Source organism: Phoxinus phoxinus (genome assembly GCF_949152265.1).
Source record: "Phoxinus phoxinus genome assembly, chromosome: 12".
In the NCBI taxonomy this organism is placed as follows: Eukaryota; Metazoa; Chordata; class Actinopteri; order Cypriniformes; family Leuciscidae; genus Phoxinus; species Phoxinus phoxinus.
Window position 1 is genome coordinate 18930660 of NC_136887.1, and position 26385 is coordinate 18957044.

At 38.1% G+C, this 26385-nt stretch overlaps 2 protein-coding genes across 2 annotated transcripts; one reads left to right on the forward strand and one right to left on the reverse strand.

Moving 5' to 3' along the window:
• Nucleotides 1-149: 149 nt before the first annotated feature.
• Nucleotides 150-8465, reverse strand: mmgt1 (membrane magnesium transporter 1). Its single transcript, XM_079631711.1, has 4 exons — nt 8286-8465; nt 2536-2588; nt 2342-2445; nt 150-2233 (listed from the first exon to the last, which is right to left on the reverse strand). The coding sequence occupies exons 1-4, from the start codon at nt 8362-8364 to the stop codon at nt 2077-2079; spliced, it is 393 nt and encodes a 130-aa protein (XP_079487837.1). The 5' UTR covers nt 8365-8465; the 3' UTR covers nt 150-2076.
• An 833-nt stretch (nt 8466-9298) lies between these two features.
• On the forward strand, nt 9299-24626 carry slc9a6a (solute carrier family 9 member A6a). The gene is made up of 16 exons (XM_079631691.1): nt 9299-9771; nt 10620-10819; nt 12045-12122; nt 12245-12321; nt 12407-12519; nt 13091-13196; nt 14588-14729; nt 14930-15035; nt 15141-15229; nt 15731-15844; nt 16234-16345; nt 16833-16986; nt 17237-17267; nt 17359-17441; nt 20172-20277; nt 21544-24626. The coding sequence occupies exons 1-16, from the start codon at nt 9495-9497 to the stop codon at nt 21835-21837; spliced, it is 2082 nt and encodes a 693-aa protein (XP_079487817.1). The 5' UTR covers nt 9299-9494; the 3' UTR covers nt 21838-24626.
• The last annotated feature ends 1759 nt before the right edge of the window (nt 24627-26385 follow it).

Sequence of the window (26385 nt, forward strand, 5' to 3'; positions counted from 1 at the left end):
TGACCATAAGAGACTTTCAGAAATATCAAAAAATCGTACTGACCCTAAACTTTTGAACGGTAATGTACGTATATATTATAAAGTGGTTGTCTTTAAATTTGATCTTTAGCACAGAATCCACTGAATTTGAAATTATTAATGCATTGGTTGAAGTATATATAATCTGCTTTAATTTACAAGACTTACAAGATTTTATACAGTTTTGAATATTTGTATGCTTTTGTCCTTGAATCTTTTAATAGGCCTCTTAACCATTTATTAAACACTACAAGCAGGGTTTTTGCAGATTTTATAAAGGTACTGGGAAAACAAGACAAAATGCGAGCAACATTTAATGTCATGACTTTATGAATTTAAGACTTTGCTCTTAAGGCCCAAATGAAGACATTTGCATACCAGCAGAAACCCCCTGTGAGTAGCTGTAGTCATTTGTTCTCTTTCAACACCTGCACCTCTCATCTCATTTATAGACCTGGTTGTCTATTATGGTGTCACTGTTTGTATCATTAGTGCTGGTTAGTTTTGCAATGCCTGATTTATTGTACTTATTGGGCTTAATGTTACAACATTAGGACAGGGGCATCACTATGAGGCTGATTAAAACTTAGCACTTTGCCATTATGATACCAAAATACACCACTGTTGTGATGGGGAAATGAGCAAGCTGAGAAGCTATATACAACAGTAGAAATGGTGGACATAAATGTTTTTTATCATTCATCATTTTTTAAAAATCCTTCTGAAAGTGATTCCAACGATATAATTTCTTTGTGCTTACCGTTATCGTTATAGTTGTGGACTCATTTTTTATAATCAAAACATATTAGCGTCATAGTACTTGGTGTGAACGGGTCTTAAGTATTTGCTTTATGTCAAAGCAAAACTACAGCTGTGAAAATACTCTAGTTATACTAATAACACGACTCACGAGTATTATGGTAAAAAGGTAATATGATCTTTATCAGTGTTTAAATCAATGTCACATAAGCTATTAATACCAGTAGAGACTGAATAGTGTTGGGATATGTGGGTTGCCATTGCAGGTACTCAGCAAGGTCTCCTCTAACAAAAAAAAGGAGCTTAGTGAAGGATTAGTATAATTACAGGCTTAAACTGGACCGTTTCTGGACCAACTGTCCATTCTTTACTGGCATGGAAAACAATGCATAACCAGGTTGATTTACCACATACATGTCCTTGAATGCTCCAGATCCAAGCATAAAATTAATCATGGCATGACAAAAACGTTTTGGCCGGTTAGCAGGTCTTGACATTGATTGCTTAATCTTTATAGCGTAAAATGAACATGCTTAATCATATCTCTTTTAGTTTCATACACATTCAGGATAAACCAGACTTGTAAAATTAAGGGGCAAAAACAAGTGGTTTTAATCCAAGTTACAAATTCATCAATAAAATTTTAGAATTTATTAAGGTAAAAATAAGGAGTTGCGTCTCAAAAGGAAATAAATCAGAAAACATTGCCCTTCCCCCTCCCCCCCCAAAAAAGTACCATTCATTCCCACTGAGTGTTCACAGTATTGTTAGAATTGCTATTATTCTACATCTATTGTGGCCCTGCTCAGACATGTTTGAATAGTTTTAATCATTCTCAGTATTATTTAAATAAGTTCAAATTTGAATTTCAGCAATCAGAGCTACTGCTTCTGAACACAAAAACAATTTATGGTCCACAATATCGACCTCAGTTAAGAAGGGTACAGGGAAGAACCTGTTGCAGTTGGGGGTTCAGTTTAGCCAAAAAACATGGCAAACCAACATGGTGGGATTCGTGCCCTGTGCGCGACAGCCAACCGGAGGGCTACAGCCGTAACCTACAGACTTTAAGACTCCCAAGCAATAACAAGTATTTACAAACATATCAGCTGGAAAAGGAGTTGGCACAGTCCATTGACAAATAGTAACCACAAGAGATGCGTGTTTGTACAGCATATTCACATATACATAAAGACAGGAAAATATGCTTATTTTCCCTTCCAACCGAGGAGCTAACAAATCAATTTAAGAAAGAAAAACAAAATGAAACTGGGCAAGGCAGCCCACAGAAGGCCAGTCTCAATGAAAGTTTTCCAGCTTGCGTAACCGCAGGGGATTGGAGGGTAAGGCCTGGGGGCTTGGAGTGGAGGGCTCCTGCTCCGGGGCGCAGAAGAGTACTCTGCCTCGGTGATTGAACAGGTAGAACGACGGGTGATTTCTCAATGTGTCGAATGTCCTGTTAGCGCAAACAATAAAGAGACATAAGTGAGCTCGATGCAAGTTTCATTAGTGACAGTAACATTTCTGATACAGCCAGGCATTACTTTATGGTCTATGAGCTTACTTGTTTTTGAGCTCTGAAGAAGCGTCCATGTCTTTGAACTCGCCTGAGATGTGTACTATGCCATAACACGTGATCACGAACGACAGCAAAGTCTGTAACACTATCTGAAAACACAACACAAGAGAAGCTGTATCGAGGAAAACAAATGCATGCGATTCAATATGATCAATGTCTGGTATTTGATTGCAACTTACATCTATAGGTAATGTTTCGTTCTCTTTTTCTGTCAGTCGCATGTAGGATCGGTCTAGAAAAAGAAAAGGATGATCTTTTTAGGATGAATGAGAGGTATTAAACCATTCCCTCTAAACAGAGGGGTATAACAAGTGATTTTCCAGAGTTCCAGAGTTCCAGAGTCGGAAGTAGCACAATACCACCATTCATGCATATTACAAGTTCTTCTATTTAAAGCAGGGCTATGCAGCTTCTGGAATTTCTTCGCTGTATTCTCGCTTTTTGCTCGCAGGTTTCTCTATAGAGCTCCCCCTACAGCTTCGAATAGATATTTGACAACACTGTCGAAAAACTCGCCCCAAAATTGCAAGGGTGGTTTTTCAGCTCACAGGCGATGGGGGCCGTGAGACGACCACCATTCAACCCAAAAAAAGTAATATAACCATTCCAATGACTCCGAAGCTGTCCAGTTAAGGTAAAAAACCTGCATAGTTCACCTTTAAGTTTACAACTGGATTTGTTTTTAGCTTTTTGCAAAGGGTACATTTGCTCAAGTTTATAATTCTCTATGCATGGCATATAATGCAAATCTCTTTTTTTTTTGCAAGTGATAGTACATGCAAAAATAAGTCACTAGTGCTAACTGTTTGCATCTAGCCATGGTAAGCAAGTGTTGTTTCCACAAATCGGTTCTTTCAAACAGTAAAAAATAAAAATAAAAAAAGTATTACATCCTCCCATGGTCTCTGACATCCCAGTCACATTAAGTGCCCTTATTATGCTTTTTTAAATATTACCTTTCATGCATTGTGTAATGTAGCGGTTTGAGTTTAAGACCTGGTGGTTTCACAAACAGGGCTTAGATTAAGCCAGGATTAGGCCGTAGTTTAATTAGGACATTAAGTAGCTTTTATAAACTTAAACATTACTGATGTGCATATTGAAACAAAACCGAAACGAGTCGTCAGCAATTTAAGTCTCAATTCCGCAACATATCTACGCAATTAAGGTTAGTAAAAAATTAGCATGAAGCCAGTATGGGTGTGCACGAATAATCAAATATTCGATCGGTAATTATGATTTTTCGAGAAATAAGAATACTAATTCAAATTGCTACATATGTTGCGTTGCTGGCCATAAATGCAGTGAAATTAGCATGCAAACTAAGGCCCTGTTTACACGAGAACGCTCGCGGGTGAAAACGTAAAAATATTTGATCAGATGTGCCTTTCATTTAGACGGCGACTGCGTTTTTGGGGCTTAAAAACGCAAAAAAGTTAAACCACCCTCCAGAGTGGAAATCTTAAAAATGCTCCACTGTTGCATTCCCGTCTAAAGGGTAAAAACGCAAAAGTCTGCTAGACAGTGAAGCCACCAATATGCTCACTGTGGCTCTCGTCGTGTACGCGTTTACGTCACAGGCATGCGCCAGTACAGGAAAATAACAAAACATTATCAAACTAAAATATAGTATTAATTTCATTGACAAAAAAATAACAAAAATCTGTTGTTTTTGAGTGACACGCAAAGAGCACCGAGGGTAAAAGCAGCAGCTTTACCGTATTAAAGGCCATCTTGCAGTTTTTTTTTTTTTCAAAATTAATATATAACCTTGTATGAAAATACCATATGAAAAGTAAATGCAGGATTTAAAATCGTTTTGCAAGACATAAGGGCACAAATTTAGTAGAAAACGTGACCGTTTCCTTGACCGTATTGAAAAACCGTTTTTTTTCACCATCGCGTCATATTACGTCACATGAGGCAGTCGTTTGCCGCCGGGCTCTGCGTTGTGCGTTCGCTCAGTGCAGTGTAGGTTGGTATTCAGTTGGAGCAGTCGTGATTCAGTGTGTTTTCGGTGGTTATTGTTTTTCAATTAATCATCGTCGTGGTCAGAGGTGTAGTGGTAAAAAAAAAGAGGTGGGTAAACTATAAATTCTGGTGAACCACGACGTGGTCACCCGGTAAGGTGGGCCACTGCCTACCGCTGTATGTGTATCCTGATGACATCGCTATAGGCATCATTTGATGGTACTACCAAGGTAATCACTGGTTGTTCCCTCATCATAGGTCACACAATCACTATTCAATTCATACATTAATCTAAATTCTTGTTAAAAAGACTCAAGAAGGAATAATATGGTTGAAATCTATAAAGTTGACTAAATTACAAAACAGAGAGAACAAAAATATTTTTAACCCGTAATTACAAAACAAAAACGGTTGTTGTATTTTTAAAAGGCACAATTTTAATTTGAACTGTAGGCTAGGCTACACCAAATGCTGCGCAAAAAAAATAATATTGACGAATTTTTGTTTATTAGGCTACTTGTTGCCCCTTAATTAAACATTTAAAATATTGACAAATTAATATAGATTTTGTTGTTGTTGATTTATTTTTCTGAGACAAAATTAGAACCTGGAAATTATATTATTCCCGCAGTACTGAATGAGAAGAGCCATATGTCTCTGGAACCACAGCCTACAGAAAGGTGATTTATAGGTGATTTAATAATAAATGTGTCTGAAAAAATAACGAGGCATTTTAATTGTTCATTAATAAACTATTGTTTTCTAAATCAGTGTCGGTTAAAAACATATCTCCATCTCCGCTGTTAAGCAGATGCGCTTTTAGAGAGAGATGCACCTTTCATACGCATTACATAATCAGAAGGTATTAGCTTTCGATTCGAATTTGTTCGTTTTGAAGTGGACATTTCAAGCTTTAGCCTACATATTTAGTTTCTGTTCTCGCGCTCCAGTTCACGGAGATCATGAAAGCGCGCCTGATTGTTTTATTTTATTTGACAAAAGCACAACGCTTTCTTGTTATTCCGAGTTTACACAAATAAAAGTAGTTGCGAATAATGTATTATTATTTTCTGTATGACCAGAAATGATAGAGTATTTTAAATTGTTTCACTGTTGATTAGTGTTCGCGCCCGCGCGCCATGCAGTGCGCGCTCACACTCCACTCTCGGATACGCGTCAAAATCTTGTGTTTATTTAATCTCGGCGACATGGAGTTATATGATGACGGCGATATGTGCACACTGTCCCGGCTCCTTCATCGGGTCGCCCGGTCCGCCGTCAGATTGTGTTTCGGCCGCGGGCGGGAAACATGACGGTCACGGATCCGTCAGAGATCACTTATTGTACTTCTGTTTTACAAAATGCATAGGCTATGTAGCCTACCTGTCTTAATGTGCCTTGTCTTAATTTAATTAACATATCCTACATAAACTTGTAATGTAGCCTAATGCATTTATGTGTTTGTTATTAGTCTGCAGCCGACACTTATTATAGCCTAAATATAATATATTAAGTTCATTTCCAATCTGTACTCCGAATTTTAATGTATGTGTTGGCTGTTTCTACATATAAAGTTTTTATACAGTAAGACAGTTGTGATTGTGATTATTTTTGTATTCATTGTCACCAAATGGGGCTATTCAAAGCCTTTATAAAGTCCTTCTTCCTCTGGAAACTGTCTCCTAATGGCTGACATACACAACACATGCAGGTAAGGGTCTAAATACTAGCTTTACTTTTGCCTGATACATGATAATCTGTACAATATTGTGATCTGAGCATAGTGTTATACATATCGTCGGCTAACGTGAATAAATCTATAATACTGTTCTCTCATCGAGACCCGACTCCTGCCCTGTTCTCCTCACACCACAGCTCAATGTGTCTTCTCTGACCGTTGTTTTGTGTAATCCTGGCCTGTCTACTCTCTTGGCTTCATATTAGGCACATAATTATATGGCTGAGGTCCATCATACGAGTAAACATTTAGGCTAGAATTTCCTCAGCGTCCGATCTGTCATTGCGATCCATTGCTTTCCTATTGTTTACTTTGACCGCTCTGCCTCATGTTACGTCACTTCCGGTTTGGCGGTTTTCAAACGCGGAAGTAAAATTTTCTCACAAAAACGACTCCAGAAGCCTAAATAGCGTTTTATAAGTATATGTTCATATTTAAATATAGTTCCTACATTATTTTTCTATACATTGGCCCACTGGGTACTCTAACCTGCAACATAGCCTTTAAACATGAAAAACAGTGTCAGCCACTCTTTCACTTTCAGTGCTTCACATTGCCACCTAGCCACCTGGAGTGCACACTACATCGAATTTCACACACTTTTGCGTCACCATATGCACGCAGATTTCCCCCCCATAACGCTAGTCTAAACGCAGAATAAAAAGTGATAACGCAACGCCACTTTTGCGTTTTCTCTTCTGATCGTTTCTGTGTAAACATAGCCTAAAACGCAGTTATAACTAAGTGGCAGTTTAAGCGACACCATTTCCAACAAATAACGGAAAACTTTATATGCGTTTTGGACGTTAATTTGCACAACAACAGAAAATGTTAACTTTTGAAAACGGGTTAAGTGCATGTTTTTGAAAACGATAATGTTATCGTCTCGGTGTAAACTACAAAAACGTGAATCTGTCAAAACGGTGATGGCATGCACATGCGTATTACGTGTTTAGTCTATAGGTGCTTATTGTTTCTTTACAAAGTGACATCAACTACTGGCCTGGCATGAATAAAACCGTGTTTTAGTCATTTTCGCGGATCCGTGTGAATAGGGATCATTTTGACGACGTTGTCATCTGTACAAAGAAAAAAAAACTTTCGTTAACGTGTAAACAACGTACCTAATATCTCTTATCTCCATAATTATTTATGTGGCAAAATAAAATATTTCAACTTAGATCAATATTTTGTGTGTAATTATTTACATGTGGCAAGTAGCCGCATAATAAGCAGGATAATGTACATCCAGCCGGTTTGTTATCTCAAAATAAACCCGAGAGGGTGATGAGGACCCCGATGTTAAGCTAGATGTACATTTTTATATAGGCTATATGTATGTGTGTGTGTGTGTGTGTTTAAATTATCTTTCCATGTATGGTGATTGGATTTATTGTGTTTAGAAGTGATAATATCGGTTTGGTATTTGAAGAGGTTTAATAAAGGTTTTTATTTAATTATTTTTTAAATAAAAGTTTATTCGTCTATTGTCGGCTCACGAGTCTGACATGCTCGAATGAGACGGTTCTCGGTTCAATGAGTCGAAACCTACCGGATCAATTCAGTTGAACATGTTATAGTGTGACTCAATGTGAATCGTGAACGAATCTGTTCAATGAAAAGATCCGACTCAAACGAGAGATTCTGACATCACTACTGCAGAAATAGCAGGTGAAATTGCATTATTTGGAAAGGAAACAAATTCTGGTTGCGTTCGTCGTTTAGTTTCTTAGTGAAGGTTAATCAACACATTACATTTAGGGAAGGTTTGAATAATGTAAGTTTACATAGTAAAGATAACTAACGTTACTTCTGAAATACCAATCATACTGCGTTATATAAACGCCCCGATAAAACTCAACATGAACCGCACAAACACTTATCTTGCACAAGTCTCAGTCAGACTGCATGATAAGTGATTTATGGTAGAAAATAACTTCTTCCCGTGTATTGTGCTGTTATAAATGTTGAGTGTCAAAACCTAGTGAGCTGCCGATCAAGACAGTATTTTTGGACATAATATACGTGTTCCCACACTCAATAAAATGCTCTCTACATAGGAAGCTCATTCGGGTTTGAGTCCTGCTGAAGCTGTCATGCACACTGAGCTCTGCAGAGAGGCCGCACTCACCGCCGGACCACAATCAGCTAACGTTACAGCTTACTAAACAACTACATCTCTGTCTAATTCACTCTCGTTTCTGGAAGAACAATACTTACGCTGTGCCGCTGAAAAAGCTGCGTGTGCCAAGGCGAAAAGGCCTACACCGACAACACCTTTCCAAAAGGACGAAGCCATTTTAACTCGAGCACAACCGAATGAGCCAATGCTGAGCGCGTGAAGCACTCCTCAATGAGCGCTGCGTCATCACCGCCGCACTTCCGGTTGCCCTCTGCCACTTTAAACGTGCATTTAAAGAGACATACATAGCGAATGTAGGGGAACAAAACAAAATAATTACAGAATTAACGATGTAAAATATTAACACACAAATTCCTAGATGAATTTTACCTCAAAAGTCTCTACAGTAAAACATAAAATATAACTGAATAAAACCCCACAGCTCTACATTGACCCAGAATCTTAAAATTTTAACTCTACATTTATGAATGTAATACTTACCTGAAAATATTCGTTTCATGATAGATAAAAAAAATGTTGTTTTCAAGAGTAATGTAATCACATGTAGTCTACCTAAAATCAACATTTGTTTCTCAATATAATATAAAACTACTGCTTTAAACATTTTATGAAAACATATTTATTTATGTATGTGGTTTTCTGAGGGTGTGCGCATCAAATATAAAGTTGGCAGTTTAGGAAAATGTTTAAAGAGAAATGGGTTTTTTATACAAACAAGTTGGAGTTCATGGGGATTTGAACTTGTCATTGCAGGAATATTGCATCATGAATGTAGCTTTAATATTCTAATTTTAAATTCTAAACCATTTGAAATATGTATAGTTATTAGTGCTGTCAAATCGATTCATCGCAGCATCAAAGCATAAAGGTTTTTGTTTATATGATATATGTGTGTGCGTGTCTGTCTGTCTGTGTGTGTGTGCGTGTGTGTGTGTGTGTGTGTGTGTGTGTGTGCATATGCACATATATTATATAAACAACATTTTTTATGTTAGATGCGATTAATCGATTTTAAAGCCCTAATAATTATATATATTGTTCGACAATGACGATGCAGAATAAAAGGAAACGAGCCTCATGCGCAGCGGTTGCCCAATATGAACTGCTCGAACACACTGTTGGGTTGTCATGTGACGTCACGTGCAGTGGGCGGGACGTCGCTGGGAATCAGGAACAATTTACAGCAGCCTATGTTTGTATCTGCTAATACTCCTGCCTGTGTGCAGCGATCCTGAGCATAGTGCATTCATCTTCTTATATCGTTTGCACCTAAAAGAAATGCCAACATGGGCTCTACATGTGAAATGAACGCCGCGATGTGTGTTTGGAGAAGACTGCCTCTGTTTGTTTTGGCGAGCTCCCTCTGCTTGTACCTGAGCAGAGCTGAAGACAGTGGGATGGAGAACATCGTGACAGAGAAGAAAGCTGAAGAAAGCCACAGACAAGACAGTGCCGACCTGCTGATCTTTATCATGCTCCTTACCCTGACAATCTTGACCATATGGTTGTTCAAACACCGCCGGTTCAGGTTTCTGCACGAGACTGGACTGGCTATGATATATGGTGAGAACAGACGTGATAGCAGATCATTTGACTGATCGCACATATGAACCGTGAAGTCAGCAGCATGCTTAAAGCGATAAAGTGGGATCTGTTCATTTAAGTAGGCCATGTACGTTATGAACATGAGTGTTCAAAGGGCAGTGTGGGAGTTTTAGCACGGGGCCTGTACGGTGTATCTGTCCAGCAGGAGTTAATCTGCGTTCCTTGCATTTGCTGGCTGCTTTAAAAACCAATGCAGACAATTTAAAGTTTTATTTTTTAGTGAAATTTTATTTTTTACTAATTTCCAGTTTGTAATTTTAGTGCTTCAACTTAAAATGTTATCAGTTTGCTGCAAAGGCAATGTTTCTCATTTTCATTTAAAGGTTTTTATATTGAATAATATTATTTTATTATATATTTAACAATTTAATTTATTTTATTTCGTTTTGTTTTAGTTAAACAAAGTGTTTTTAATAGTGTTACTTTTAGTATAAGTTAACGATAATAGCCCTGGTTCACAAAACAGATGTTCTTAAAAAAAATCTTGTGAGTTGCCCACGGGCCACAGACAGCGTTTTTGGACACCGTGGGGGTCAGTTCTATGGAAGCTTGTTTCCGCCACAGAATAAAACAATTTAAAAGATAATTTAGAGTTTACATCCCGCAATTCTGACTTGCTAGAATAAAAAGTCGCAATTATCTTTTTTATTCAGTGGAAGAAACAAGCTTCCATACAGTTCAGCCCCTGTGATGCTGGGAAAAGTCTTGGTAGGCTGCTTACGGCCTAATTTTTGCCATAGAATTAGAATTGAATACATAAAAACGGAATCATTTTAATACAATGCTATGTTTCTGTCTCTCATCAGGGTTGCTTGTGGGTGTCGTACTGCGTTATGCTATTCATGTGCCCAGCAACATGAACAATGTTACATTGAGCTGTAATGTCAATGCCAGTCCAGCTACACTGCTGATGAATGTCAGTGGTAAGTTCTACGAGTACACACTGAAAGGACCGATCGGTGCCAATGCAGTCAATGACATTCAGGACAACGAGATGCTCCGCAAGGTAAAATATCACATTTGACCTACAACCGTTTGACCTACAACACATATTCAGATGAATTTGAATCAAACGCTTGCCTTCAACCACAAATGCTATGGGGAATTTATTTGAATATGACTCATACTTGCATCTGTATTTTTAGATGGATATCCAGTCTGTTTTGCTGAACTCATTTATGTTTTCCCAGGTGCTTCAGGCAAATTCCTGATTTAACTTTGTACCAATCATTTAATTTTCTCACACATACTAATTCAGTGGCTGACAGAAATAATCTGTGGTTGGTCAGCCTCAAACAACCTCAACCTTAGAACATGTCCCTCAGGTGACAGCTGCATGAAACTGCTTCTATATGGGTTAAAACATGGGGTTTAAGAGTTGCATAATTTAGTTGTTGAAATGTATGATAATTACATTAGATGTTTGAATTTTATGTGCATATAAAGTTACATTATATTCAATTATTGAACACTTGGCTCCAGTCAAACCACTAATAAGAGGAAATAGCTCAGATTTTGGTTGCACTTTTTATTTTACAGCGCGTGCACTTACATGTGCTACTTGCCTAAGAAAGTACTGGGAAATATGAGGTAACTACATGGTTTAAGTTTAGGGGTAGGTTCAGGGTTAGTACCTAGTTATTACCCAGTTATTGCAACTACTATAATAAGTACATATGTACACGAACAGGACTGTAAAATAAACTGCTACTTTTACTTTACTGAGTTTAAAAAAATATAGAAAAGATGCTGGAAGTATATACACTAAAGTATATACATAGTTTTATTCAGCGAGGACATAATAAAATGATCAAAAGTGATAGAAATCTTTTGTAACATTAAAAATGTATTTACAATTTATGTAAATTATGTTCCTTTAAACTTTCTATTCATCCTAGAATTAATGTATAATGGTTTCCACAAAAATATTAAGCAGCACAACTGTTTTCAACATTGATATTAATAATAAATGTTTCTTGTGCATCAAAGCATCATATTAGAATGATTTCTGAAGGATCATGTGACCCTGAAGACTGTAGTGTTGATGCTGAAATTTCAGCTTTCCATCACAATAATAAATTACATTTAAAAATAGTTATAATATTTCACAATATTACTGTATTTTTGATCAAATAAAGGCAGCCTTGGTGAGGATAAGATCATTATTTCTTTCTTATTTTCTCATCTGTGAATGAAATGCCTATATCTGTATCTTTCTAATTCTATTTCAGGTGACTTTTGACCCAGAGGTCTTCTTTAATATTCTCTTGCCCCCGATCATTTTCCATGCTGGATACAGTTTAAAACGAGTAAGGGCTGTTTTTCTATTTATTAATACAGACAAATGTTGTGTGCACAAGATCATGTAGTGTTCAACGTAGACAAATCAAAGGCCATTATTCAATTAATTTCTTCTCTCTCTGTTTCTCAGAGACATTTCTTCAGGAACTTGGGCTCCATTCTTGTCTATGCATTTGTGGGAACCGTGGTGTCTTGTTTCATCATTGGGTCAGTCTTTTTTCAGTACTTTTTTGAGTGGTTGCTTTGATGTGGGTGAGAACCAGCTCTCAGTCGTGTGCGGTTTGTTTTTCAGGTTGTTAATGTACGGCTGTGTGACGCTGATGAAGCAAATTGGCCAGCTGGATGGTGACTTCTTCTTCACTGATTGCCTTTTCTTTGGTGCCATTGTCTCAGCCACTGACCCAGGTATTAAAGTCAAGACAGTCTGTAACAGCGCCTAAATGCAGTCATGAGTGTTTTGATGTGTATCAATCAAATCCCTTTATCTAAAAAATGTTTGCAAGAGGGATGTGTCATGCAACTCCTAGAAACTAAGCCTTGCTGTAGCATAATTTACCTGCACTATGCTATTTCTTGTTATGAAATTATTATAATTAAGTTACATATATGAGCAATTTGATCTATCTTTAAAATGTACCCTTTTCAAAGCTCGGCCCCCCTTGGTTACTGTTGCTCACTAAGACAAGCTGCACAGAACATCCCATAGGATGAATGTGAGAAGAATGCTTTTAAAAGTGCAATCTTCTGTAAAATATGCACCTAAATTGAATGAATGTTATTCTTACTTTAAAAAACAACATTTTATAATAACAATTTACTATCCATACACTCAGGACTCCCATTAGAAATTGCATTCAAATAAAGAAAAAGCTCGTTTGATGACGGCTAAACAGTTGCTAAAGCAGGATCGGTCAGACTCAGTAATGTTGTTAACGCAGGGCTTGGCGAAGGCATTGATTTCTGCTTTGTTTTGTAGTGACAGTTCTGGCCATCTTCAATGAGCTGCACGTGGATTCTGACCTGTACGCTCTGCTGTTTGGAGAAAGTGTCCTGAATGATGCCGTCGCTGTCGTGCTGTCCTCGTAAGTCCTCTACTGCCTATGATCACACGCTGCTATGCATAAACAAACTGCTTTTGTTGGTTCATTCATTAATATTATTAATGATTTTGAGATATAACTGTTTTGGGTTTTTATAAACTCAATGCAGAATGAATAATTAACACTTTTCATTTAACACCCGATTTTTCCTCTGCTGGACCTTTCATCTGCTCCAGTATGCTGCTTTATTACGGGAGGCAAAGTGGGGCGGGGCGTCACAGCCCTGGAGGTGTGGCTTATGCAGAGGGCGGGAACCAGACACTGAGAACGCCCCTCAATGGGTGTGCACACACTTAGAGCTTTGAGCCTTCCGAGTGGATTTTAGTGTGTGCATTGGCTGGTGTTTACCAGAACATGCAGAGTAAATGACCCACAGACATGCTTCACACCAGCACCTGTAGTGAACTCATCCCTCAAGGAAGTAGTATTCCTCTTTACTTCTATTTTAACCGCCTGTAGAGGACTTCTAAAGTCCATCGGTTATAGATGGTGTGTAGATGATGAGGCAGAGCTGTGGGTATTTGCTGATTTGCTGATAGTCCTTTGCTTCTTAGTTTGAAGTGATCCTGTGTTGCTCTAGAGAGTTTACTTTTGTTCCTACCTATCCTTTTTACTAAAACATTAGCATGTAAGTACATCTCTCTAAAAAGCTATTCAATTTCATGAGGATTCAAAACTTTTTTGATCCAATGAATTAATATAGTTTAAAGCAACTGCTATTATAACGTCTACCCTAATCCAAAGAAAAGAGTGTAATTTAAATTAAGCCTCAAAACCCCTCTTCCACAGCTATAAGAGAAAAATGTGGATAAGTTCACCAAAACCAGCACTTCCAGATGGTGTGTATCACCTGCTGCTATGCATATTCACTTTTTTCTCAGTAAGGTTCCCAGTCGTTTCAGTCTGGTCTTAATCTTTTATGTGGAGTGTTTTAGCAGCGATTGTTTTATGATTTAGGTTGTGATTAAGTTAAAAAACTACGTTAATCACAGCAGAAGACTAGCCTGTGCCTTAGTAGTAAACAAAAGTGCTCATTTCACATTTCTCATTCTAAGGATCAGAGATGCGTTGAAAAAACTAAATTACACAGAAACATTATTGACATTATGTACCTCAGGAAACAAAATTGATGACCTCTTGAAGAAAACTGTCCAGAGAATGGGAAATAGAATATAAATTGAATATCTCTGATGAGCACACTTATCTGATACTAATGAGTTCAGATTTTGCCAAAACTTTAGCACACTTTTCCAGCCCTGCTCATAACGCTCATATTTGTTATGATTTTCTAATAGCAAATGGATCTTTATCCTTTTAGATTTTTGCAGGTTTAACATTGGAATTACTTGAATGTGTCTGTGTCCTTTTTCCAGGTCAATTGTTGCATATCAGCCTGAGGGAGACAACAGTCACACGTTTGAAGCCATGGCCATGCTGAAGTCCTTTGGCATCTTCCTGGGGGTCTTCAGTGGTTCTTTTGCTCTTGGAATGGCAACTGGAGTCGTAACTGCATTGATATCCTTTACTGGTTCAATATTGTGTCACTTTTTTGTTGTTGGTATGAACCATGGTGCTTATGAAAAAGAAATGGGTTCAAATCTGCATCATGTATTGATCTAATTCTTCTTCTCTCCATGTGATTGTCACTATAAATGTAAAATAATGTTTTTAGTGGTTTATTCATCCTGAAGTTACTTTCATTGACTCCCTTCCACGTTACTAAGTTCACTAAGCTTAGAGACTTGCCATTGCTGGAGACGGCACTGTTCTTCCTCATGTCCTGGAGCACATTCCTACTGGCTGAGGCCTGTGGTTTTACAGGTGAGCTTGAGTTCCCCATAGAATCTTCTAGAAATTACCTAGAAGCATATTGCATACTTCTATATTTTGAATGCTTGTTCCTGCTCATCCTGTTTTGTACCTCAGGTGTGGTGGCGGTTCTGTTCTGTGGAATGACACAGGCCCATTACACCTTTAACAACCTCTCTCCTGAATCCCAGGACAGGACGAAACAAGTAAGATTAAAAAGTTACTTTTATTTTAGGCTTTCTCTCAGTCCACTCCCTAGTTTGCATGATGTACACTCAAACATACATGTTTAAAAAAAAATTTTTTTTAGAAAGAAGTCTCATCCTCACCAAGGCTGCACTCATTTGATCAAAATACAGTCATATTGTGAAATATTATTACAATTTAAAAGAATTGTTTTCTATTATAATCTATTTTAAAATATAATTTATTAGTGCAATGGCAAAGCTGAATTTTCAGCATCATTACTCCAGTCTTCAGTGGCACATGATCCTTTAGAAAATATATGCTGAATTGATGCTAAAGAAACGTTTAACATTATTATTATTATCAATATTGAAAACAATTGCGCTGCTTAATAATACTTCAATATTTGATAAGGCAGGTCTGTTGAACTTGTCAGAGGTTAATATTTCTCTTTGGTCTATGAAATATATATATAATATAAACATCTCACTATGATTTCATGTCACTGTGCTCTCTTTCAGTTGTTCGAGCTACTGAATTTCCTAGCTGAGAACTTCATATTTTCCTACATGGGCTTGACATTGTTTACCTTCCAGAACCACGTCTTCAATCCAATCTTCATAGTGGGTGCATTCGTATCCTAAGACTTCAGCTTTGTGCCTAAGGACTAAATGAGCAGACAAAGTGATATAATAGTCAAAATGCTCTCAGCAAATGCAAAACAAGTGGAAAATCTGATGGATCACTATTATTAAAAAGGCAAGTGTTTGCTCATGTTAGACGGCAGTACTTTGCTTAATGTCATCAAGGAAGTGGCTGGCTGTTGTTGTTGAGTTATATGTCCAGGGTATTACAGCTCATTGTGTTTCCCAGAAATCAATGGCCCAGAACCACTTTTTCATTAACAAAACCCTCAGAAAGACTCAGGAAGGGCAACATGTCATGATTTTGATTAGGGTGTAGATGCTGTCAGTTCAGCATTAGCTCCATTTTTACAGCCACTCCTTGACACCACTCCACCCAGCTGGCCGTGTTTCTGGGCAGAGCGGCAAACATCTACCCCCTCTCCTTCCTGCTGAACTTGGGACGCAAAAACAAGATCACCCCCAACTTACAGCACATGATGATGTTTGCAGGTTTGTGCGTAGAACTGCAACGGATTCCTATGGTTAGCCAAGATTTAAACTACGAAGAACATGCCAAAACCAAAAGTCTTATTGAGGTTAAATAGTTTAGTCTTTCAAAATCATGTTTTTTTTAATCCATTTTGTTGGTTTATAGTCTGAACAGCTAAAAAAAAAAATCCAAACCAATTCCATATGAGGTTTGAAATGTATTAAATTATTTTCAGTCATAATGGACAGATTGAGTTTCAGTTTGTCATTATTTTGCCATTTACTCTGAGATGTGGCATTTACTGTGTACTGAGCGAACAATTTTCGGATACAGCACTTGCATGAATGTGTAAACGGTAAAGTAATGCATCTGATGCTTACGTTGTGTGATGAATTCAGCACAGCAGCAAGATTTCAATCTGGACATGAGCAAAGACTCTCTTACTCACTGACTCTCAAATCAGATTTATGGCCATTGTGAACCAATTCTTGCCCTACTGCTCACTAGGTCTTCGTGGCGCCATGACTTTTGCCCTGTCAATCAGGGACACGGCCTCATATGCACGGCAGATGATGTTCTCCACCACGCTGCTAGTGGTTTTCTTCACCGTTTGGATCTGCGGTGGAGGCACAACTCAGATGCTGTCCTGCCAGAATATCCGGTCAGTTCTAACCTCTTCTGTAGTCTGAATGATCTTTTCCTGTCAGACAAGTAGACTATGAGCATGGGTAACTCATTAGACATGTTTTTTGTTCTTATTTTTGTCCTTTTTCATGTGTAATGTAATGTGGAAGTAATATGTAAACACGATGAGCCATATAAAACTCTTTTCCAAACTTATTTAGTAGCTAAAACTCACTTTTGAGTGGATGAAATTGCAACAAACTTTTTTGTTCTGTTGTGTTTGACAGTGTTGGAGTGGATGCAGATCAGGAGAACTTTGTAAGTGTTTTTGGTCTGCTGTAGTCAGACATGGGGTTTTATATCAGAGTAGAGCTGTTTAATGATGGTTTTCCTCTGTGTCCATCTGCAGATCGGCCCTGATGGAGTGGAAAGGAGTAGCACTAAACATGAGAGCGCCTGGCCCTTCAGGATCTGGTATAACTTTGATCACAAGTATCCTTTGCTGTGTAGCTCTTATTAGTAAACTGCAAAAAGAACATAAAATATATTATAATCTTTCTCAAATTTCTACACTGGATCTTCAAATCCATTTAGTTGGTTTATAGTCTGTACAAGCAAAAATATAAAATAATTCTAAACCAATTCCATATGAGGTTTGACACATATTGATGATTTTTAGAAATGATTTTCATTAATAATGGTCATGTAGGATTTCAGATTTTCATACGTTCAGCACACGCATGAATGTGTAACCGGTAAAGTTATACATCTGACGCTTACGTTGTGTGATGAGTTCAGCACAGCAGCGTTTAAAAATTGCTGCTGTAACCCCTGTACCAAAAAAACTAACATAGACTTAGATAACCTTAACAATTTCCATACCATTTCCAATCTTTCCTTCCTTGCAAAATTTTTGAGCGAATCGTTGCTTCTCAATTATGGCGCTTTTCCACTGCATGGTACGGTACAGTTCGGTATGGCACGGCACGCTTTGGCGCTTTTCCACTGCATGGTTCGGTACGGCTCACTTATGGCGCATTTACACTGCATGGTACGGCACGGCTCGCTTCGGCTCGCTTTAAATGGTACCACCTCTGTTGAGGTTCCAAGTGTACCGTACCGATACTAAATGTGACGTGAAAACACTGCAGATCACTGATTGGTCAGACAGAATCGTCACTTCAGCGTCATTGTATTTGCAATACGAGACACGACTAAACCCGCTAGATTTAAATAGCCAGACAACAGCCAACGCGGTAGCACCTGTTTTTAGAGTATTTACTTGACAAAAGAAGTAAAAAAAAAAATCAAACAAGAAATGGCTGAATCGTGGTCAGTGGACGAGGTGCAGACGTTCCTCTCGTTGGTTGCCGAGGAGCGGATGGGGCAACACGGAATGAAAAAGACCTACAAACAGTGTAGGGAAGGGACAAATAAAAAAAAACTAAAAAGTGACTACCGAGCCAGTAGAGGCGGCAACTATTAACGATCAGTCCCACCCACTTTGAAGCGGTACTAACTGCAGTGGAAAAGCAACCGAGCTAAAGCGAACCGAACGGTGCCGTACCGAGTCGAGTCGTACCACGCAGTGGAAAAGCGAAGCGAGCCGAACCGTTCCGCGCCGAGTCGAACCGTACCGAGCCGAACCATGCAGTGTAAAAGCGCCATTACACTCATCTTGCTGTAAACAATCTCTTTGAATCCTGTTCATCCGGCTTCCGTAAACTCCATAGCACTGAAACAATGTTAGTTAAGGTCACTAATGACTTGTTAATTGCTTTGGACTCTAACTGTCTTTCAAATTTGACCCTTCTTGATCTGTGTCACTTTAGTTTTGACACTGTAGATCTTTGAGGCCAGCAGGGGGCGCTCACCCTGTAGTCTGTGTGGGTCCTAACACCCCAGTATAGTGACGGGGACACTATACTGTCAAAGAGCGCCGTCCTTCGGATGAGACGTTAAACCGAGGTCCTGACTCTCTGTGGTCATTAAAAATCCCAGGATGTCCCTCGAAACAGAGTAGGGGTGTAACCCCGGCATCCTGGCCAAAATATGCCCAGTGGCCTCTGTCCATCATGGCCTCCTAATCATCCCCATACACTGATTGGCTTCATCACTGTCTCCTCTCCACCAGTAAGCTGGTGTGTGGTGGGCGTTCTGGCAAATATGGCTGCCGTCGCATCATCCAAATGGATGCTGCACATCGGTGGTGTTTGAGGTCTCAGACAAAGCGCTATATAAATGTAACAAATTATTACATTTCTTTTTCACCCGTTTAGAGACTGTCTTTGGTGTTTCTGATACTGCATTAAACTGGTTTAAGTCATACCTCTCAGATTGTAAGCAATTTGTTACTATGGGTGGATGCAGGTCTGAGATTTGTTTGCTGCAATCTTGTGTTCCCCAGGGATCAGTCTTGGGCCCTTTATTCTTTAGCATTTTCATTTTTCCCCTTTGGTCATCTCTTAAGATCTCTGCAGATGACACCCAGATTTACATGCATTCAAAACCTGATGATAATGTGGCTGTGGCCTTTCATTCTCTATGTATTTCTGAAATTTAAAAAATGGCTGTCTCAATTTTCTTTGTCTTAACAGTGACACGACTGAGGTTATGCTCACTGGCTCACCCTACCAGCTACGTAAAGCTGGGTCTTTAATCTTATATTTGGATGGTTCTATTCTGGAGTTTCAAACAGAACTAAAAAGATTAGCAAATATGTTTGATTCTAATTTAACATTTGATCCTCATGTCCAGATTACTGTTGAAACATATTTTTTTTTTATCTTAAAAACATTGCCAGAATACGTTCCATGTTCTCGTTTGCCATGTCAGAAAAGTTGATCAACGTTTTTGTATTTTCCCGCATTGATTATTGCAATGCTCTACTGGCTGGGGTTTCAAAAGCTACCCTAAATATGTAAGTGACATGAGAAGGCCAAGTATGATAACCCATTTAACCCATCCAAGTTAGTGCACACACATTAGGAGCAGTCGGTAGTGAAAATGTAGTATCCTATGCATGAATGTAGAATTCAAATATAGTACAAATGGCATTTTATGTTTGCTATTCTGAACACAGTCTGACACTGCTAATGGTCAACTGGGACGTTCAATCATGGTCCTGTTTACTGGACAGAGTTGCTTTGGATAAAAGTGTCTGATATGTGATTGTTTGTGTTTTTGTTCCGGAAAGCCTTCCTTAACCCTGTTGACTTGCAGTTATCTGAAGCCCTTTCTGACCCACAGTGGACCACCGCTCACTGCCACACTTCCCACGTGCTGTGGTCCTCTGGCACGCTGCCTCACCAGCCCACAGGCGTATGAGGTTTGTACTTTACCTGCATGCTGTGGACTAATAATTATATGTAGTTCTGTCTGGATCTTCCTCTTCTTTTAGCTAGAAACAAGGTCTTGATTTGGCTGAAAATAGTCGTTTTGGAAGAAACTAGTTGTTTATGTACTACCAGATGGCGACAGACCAAATCTGTGTTTAAGGGACGGACCCCTCAAAATCACTCTTAAGCCCTATTCGAACTGTAATAGTTTCTCATAGGGTCGTAAGGTATTTTCAACATTTACAGGGGTTAGTCTGTTAGTCTGGATGCCGTCCGAATCCAGAATGACAGTGTTTTTCTCCCACCACCCGCATAAAAATCCCAGGCCAAATGACCCACTTTTTTTTTTGACGAACACCAAGGTCGTGCGGTGATTTAATTGCCGTCCGAATCAACATCTCTGAGTTTACAATAAGAGATCACTTCAGAATCCACTGTTTAGATACTTTTTGATCATTACCGAGCACCGTAGCCTATGTACGATAATTGTTGCGGTTCACTGTAATTTGGAAGCATTTTAAAGATGTACTTTTTTATTACTGAAATGCTGGAAAGTATTTACAAGAACAATATTTTTGATTGCCGCTCCACCTCCGCGAACAAAAAGGAGAAAGAGAAAAAAGCACGTAAACATTTGAAACGGGCCGTTATTGTGGCAGCAATATATGATACAATTTTTAAATATGTAGGCTTTACACAACATTAAAAATACAATGCAGCTTTATTTTTACTTCATGTAAATAAGTCTCTGTATTACCTTGTTTATGCTAATTTCCATATTTTTAAAATGACATCCTTTTGAGATAAGATGCAAGAATATAAGAACCATTTCGAATATAACATTCGTGCGTCTAGCTTCTTATTTTTAAAAATGATAATTAAATACATAGAACATTATTTTCCTATTATTAAATTAAATACGAATTTATTCGTATTATTCCAAGCATATGACATTTATTATTTTATTTATTTATTTATTTTTGGTTTATAAATGTTTTTTTACTGTCACTTTTGAGCCATTCAATGTATCCTCTTTAAAAATAAAAATAAAATAAATTCTTACTAACCCCAAACTTTTGAATAGTAATTTAATCACTCTAACTTTTATTACATTTTACATTATTCCTTTAACCTCATTTGGCACCAGGATGATGATAAGTAATAATCTGTTATTATGTTGTATGTCTCTTTCCTGAATAACTACTTAGAAACTGCTAAAATTCAAGTGATGAAATCACCATTGCGTTTTCTTTAAGAATGAGGAGCAGCTGAAAGACGACGACTCCGACCTGATCCTGAATGACGGTGACATCACGCTGACGTACGGTGACATCACCGTGAGCACAGATGCTACAGGCGCTCACACGAGCGGTACGGCCGTCGGAGGAGTGGCCGTGAACTCTGACGAGGCTCTGGATCGAGAGCTGGCTTTCGGCGACCATGAGCTGGTGATCCGAGGCACCCGATTGGTCCTGCCCATGGATGATTCGGAGCCCCCGCTGCCTCTTGACTCCCACCGCAACTGGCACAAGTATGAAACCATGAGTTGAACGGGGCGAGCGGTGACCGAACGAGTCTCTCTTCTCTCTATCATCTCTCATCCGGAGCGATCTCTCTCAGCACCTCTCCTGTCTCTGAAGTGGCTGGTTTGATGTCTCCACCTCATTCATCACTCTTTCTTTTACATCATTACAGAAATGTAAATTATTTATTCACTTCTCTTCTGCAAAGCATTATGGGCTTTTTTTCTGTTTCCGGCGACTCTGCCGCTAACAAGACCGCTTGGCACCTGACATCACGGATCGGAAGCATGCTCTGGTTTCTCCAAGTTTATCATGACAACAGAATAAGCATACTAAGCATACTTTTATTGTCTGTATAGCAAGGAGTAAAATAGCCGTGACCTGGCCTGCATGTTTATTTGTGTCCTCTCTTGTCGTGCGAGCGCTTGTTTAGGAGATGTGAAAAGAGTCTGTGGCACATTCCTGTGGGTCTGAAGCTTTTTACTGCCTTCTCTTGTTGTGACAGTCTGACAGAGGCGTGCTGAACGGTGGCTCTGCGTTTGCTCTGCAGTTTCAATCAAGTGCCTGTCGAATGTGGTTTTCCCCCTTTGAGCAAAATGCCACTCTTTGCCGTCCACTAGAGGGAGGTCTTGTGTTTTCATACCGTTTTGTTTGTATAAGGGCGGACGCCATTCACTCAGAACTCAGATTAACTTGTGATTGGCTGTAGAGACATGCTTGGATCTTATATTGTGACCTTTGACTGTGAATCTATGGAGGTTTTTACACCTTGTCGTTCATGTTATTGTTCCGCCCAGAAGATAGAGGGCCATTCATAGTGCAATTTTTTTTTTATTGTAACATTTTTCTAAGACAACTAATTGCATATAGCTTTAAGATATTTTTTCTTCTTTTTTTCAATGTAGTCAAAAACAAGTGAGCAAATGTCATGTTTAACTAAGAATGTTTTTGACATGGATTTGAGATTATGCATTGATATTACAAAACCATATTATAATTTAAAAAATTGCCCTCCTTTTTTGTAGTTTGCAGAATTGGGCAATCAGTTTTAGAAAAAAAATGGCAGTGGGACTTAAGCCTTTTTTTCTTTTTATTCCTAATTTTTGCATGACATGTAATGCGGAGAAGCATAACGCTCCACATTTTCTTTCCAAAGTCCTTTTTGTGTGTTCATGTTTTCTTACAAATTGCAAACGCTTTATCTGTCTTGATCAGTGTAGAACAAAATCTTCAAATTTGAGAATAATTTTAAAAGGGCTGAATGATTCAAATAAGTTTTAACGTTCACACCTACAGAAAAGAAAAAAAAACATTGTACGAGGCATCATGTTCTGTCTAATGGTTTCAGGCTTGACCACGTGACCATATGACGGGCATCTGAAAACATGGTTCGAATAGTATGCAGTTATGAACGCAGTGAAATCAATCTACATTGAATGGTATTATAGTAAGATCTTCACATTTAGACCTGCATCCCAATTTTCATACTTTCCATCCCAAATAGTGTGTGAGTGACTGAGGATTAGAATAAGTGCAAAAAACTTTACATGCTTCTTGCCGAATCTGAAAGATTTGAGCTTCTTTTTTATTTTATTTTAATTATTTTAATATGGCGATAAGAACCGATAAAAAGCAACGGGTACTTAAGGGGGTCTATGGTATTAACACAAAAAAAATCATGATGTCCAAAAACTGTTGTACAGTTTTACTACATACTTCATGATGTCTTTCCCATCATCAGTGAAGTATATACATTGTGTGCACTAGAAGTATGTAAACTGGGATGCTGCTAATGATTTAGTTATAATTGACGGCAAGATGATGCAAGAAGGCATGACCCAACATGATCAGAAGATGAAGGAACACAAGTAGAGGAGCGAACAGATCTTTTGTTAAATTCATTCTGTGTGTTTGTTGTTTCTCTTTTGCTGTCTGGCAGTTAGTGGATTGTGTAGAAACCGCCGTTGTTTGGATGAGGGCCAGGGTGGCATCATTAACTGTGGAGCAGGAAGTGTTGATAACACACCACCCTGCCAACAATGTGTGTGTGCTGGAAAGTTGCACACGCTCTGGAACGAGAGGATGATGGCTGGTCATCATAGTGGCACTACACCGATATCTCCTGCTGTGCAGGATCATGTGATGAGAGGCCACAGTATTATAATACACAGGAACAGTGTGTGTGTGTGTGTGTGTGTGTGTGTGTGTGTGTGTGTGTGTGTGTGTTTGAATAGACGCGGTAGAGCATTATTAGCAGATTTGCACTTTTCATTTTTAATTTGCATTAAAAGAGATAACTGAGAAATGCTTACTGATACAAATTTGTTTGTCAGCGCTTCATAAGATGAGCAAACGAACTACAATACTGATCATGTCACTGCTTTTTGTCATTTGAATGAGAAATTCAGACATCCTGGTAAATCCTTTTGGGAAGAAAAAAAAATGTCAAGAGAAAAAGTGTTCAGTATCTGTAAGCAGCAGCAGCAGGATTTCTCAAATGTTTATATTTGTAGTTTGAAGCTTGTTCCTTTCAGACAGCAAATGACCTTATGAGTTTGTGAATCTATGAAATTCAGCGTAAGAGTGGACAGAACTGTGCATCCCAGCTAGTCCAAAGTAGCAGAAGCCAGTTGAGTGGGCTTTAATGGTGGTAAATGTGCTGTTTGTACTGGTACGTAGCTGTGTGTTTGTCACACTATGTGCAGATCTACTCTAATGTGTTGCAGGTACTGACTGTTTACATCTGTGTAAATATTCTCATCTGTTCATGTGCGTGCAATGGTCAATAAACAGAAGCCTGTGCTTTCAATGAAATGATCATGTGTAATGTATGTCTGTTTTTATTTACAATCACTATATTCTCAGACATCGGACAAACTCGGGACATTCACAATATATACTTGTGAATTCAGTATGTTCACAAACTCGGACATTTCAAAACTGTAGCACTGCTAAAACTCTTCTTAGGCGCTGATATCATTCCTAAAGCAGCTGTTTGGAAGCTGTGTAAATGAAATATGTCTGATACAACGGGACTAATGGCCTCTAGTTAAAAGGCCCTTTTGATTTATTTTCGTCTAAAACACTAAATAGCAACAAGCACCATCACAATACTTTCCTAAACACGTTTTTATTTAATTAAAAATACAGTAACAGTAATATTATTAAATATTTTACATTTTAAAATATTATTTTTAAGATAATATTCTTTAAAAAAGATCTTCGTTATTTTTTTATTTTTTTTATTTTTTATTGAATGGTTGTGTATTAGAGACAAAATGCTTGTTACTGATTTTCCGATTTGTTTTTACTCCAGGGACATCTTGGCTACGCTAGCTGACTATTTGCTATATATATATATATATATATATATATATATATATATATATATATATATAATCTCACATTTTCCTCTATGGTCTTTTAGCATGTACCATTACTTAATGTCTGTTGACTATTTTATCACCATAGACCCAGAACCGCCATCTCTATCTTGCTCACTTGTTCTGATGAGAGAAGAGGAGAGGTCAGTGTGAAGAAGGATCAGGTAACATGTTCCTAATATGGTCAGAACTCTTAACAAGAGCACATCCTTACTGGAATCACATCCAGTCCAACATTTACATCATAGTCTGACAACAATTCAGAAAAAGTTATTTGTGTCAGTTTATTGGGGAAAACACAGCAACGCCTTTACCCAATAACATTGTAACGAACCAGACATGCAACGTCTAAGAACTAAAGACAATTTTTTAGTAGATTCAACTAATTTCTATATTAGTAAATGAAATTTTTTTGGTTTCAGTGTGTCATTGAGATCATCTGCTGCACTGGAAAACGGTGTCTTTTCTCTTCTGTTGTATATGTGACCGATTTCGGCCATCACTGCTGTAAAGGAGACCTGTACAGGTGAAACTAACATAATGGTCAAATCATATTGGAAATTTGGGCCTGTTTTGAGGCAAAATAAAAGATAAAAGCCTGTCTGTTTCACAAGCACTTTCAGTGCTATATTTCCACAAACATTAACAGCAGATAAAAATATTATGACACAGTAAAGTGAACGCTAATGGATGGAAAAAAAATCCATACTCAGACCAAATTTAAACTTTTCAGTCTTTAAATTGAGGAATGTCTAAGTATAGGGACAAGGCATCACAAGGCATTTTACTCCAGTTCATGTTTCTCAGGTGGGTTTATTTTTCAAAGTCAATTTCTATTTTTACAATAAACTATACTTTATTTTTGTTGTAAATAAAGTTTACCATTTTTGTTGCTGTACTAATTATAAACTATTTATCTGAGCACTTCTTTTTTTTCTTATTCATGTGCCTTCATAATCTTTAATAAAGATAACTTTCCTTTCTCGTGCAATGACATCTCTTCTCTGATGATGTGTTCACCTGCGTGGGGGCGGAACAACCTGTCACTCACATGACATCACAACAATAGCAAACCACAACCATCCAATCAATTCCTGATGGACAAAATCAAGTCCTGTCCTACATTTTTTTTCTTGTTCGAGAAGCCGTTTAACTCGGATCTACATCTCAATAGGGAAGAAAAGACTGGCAA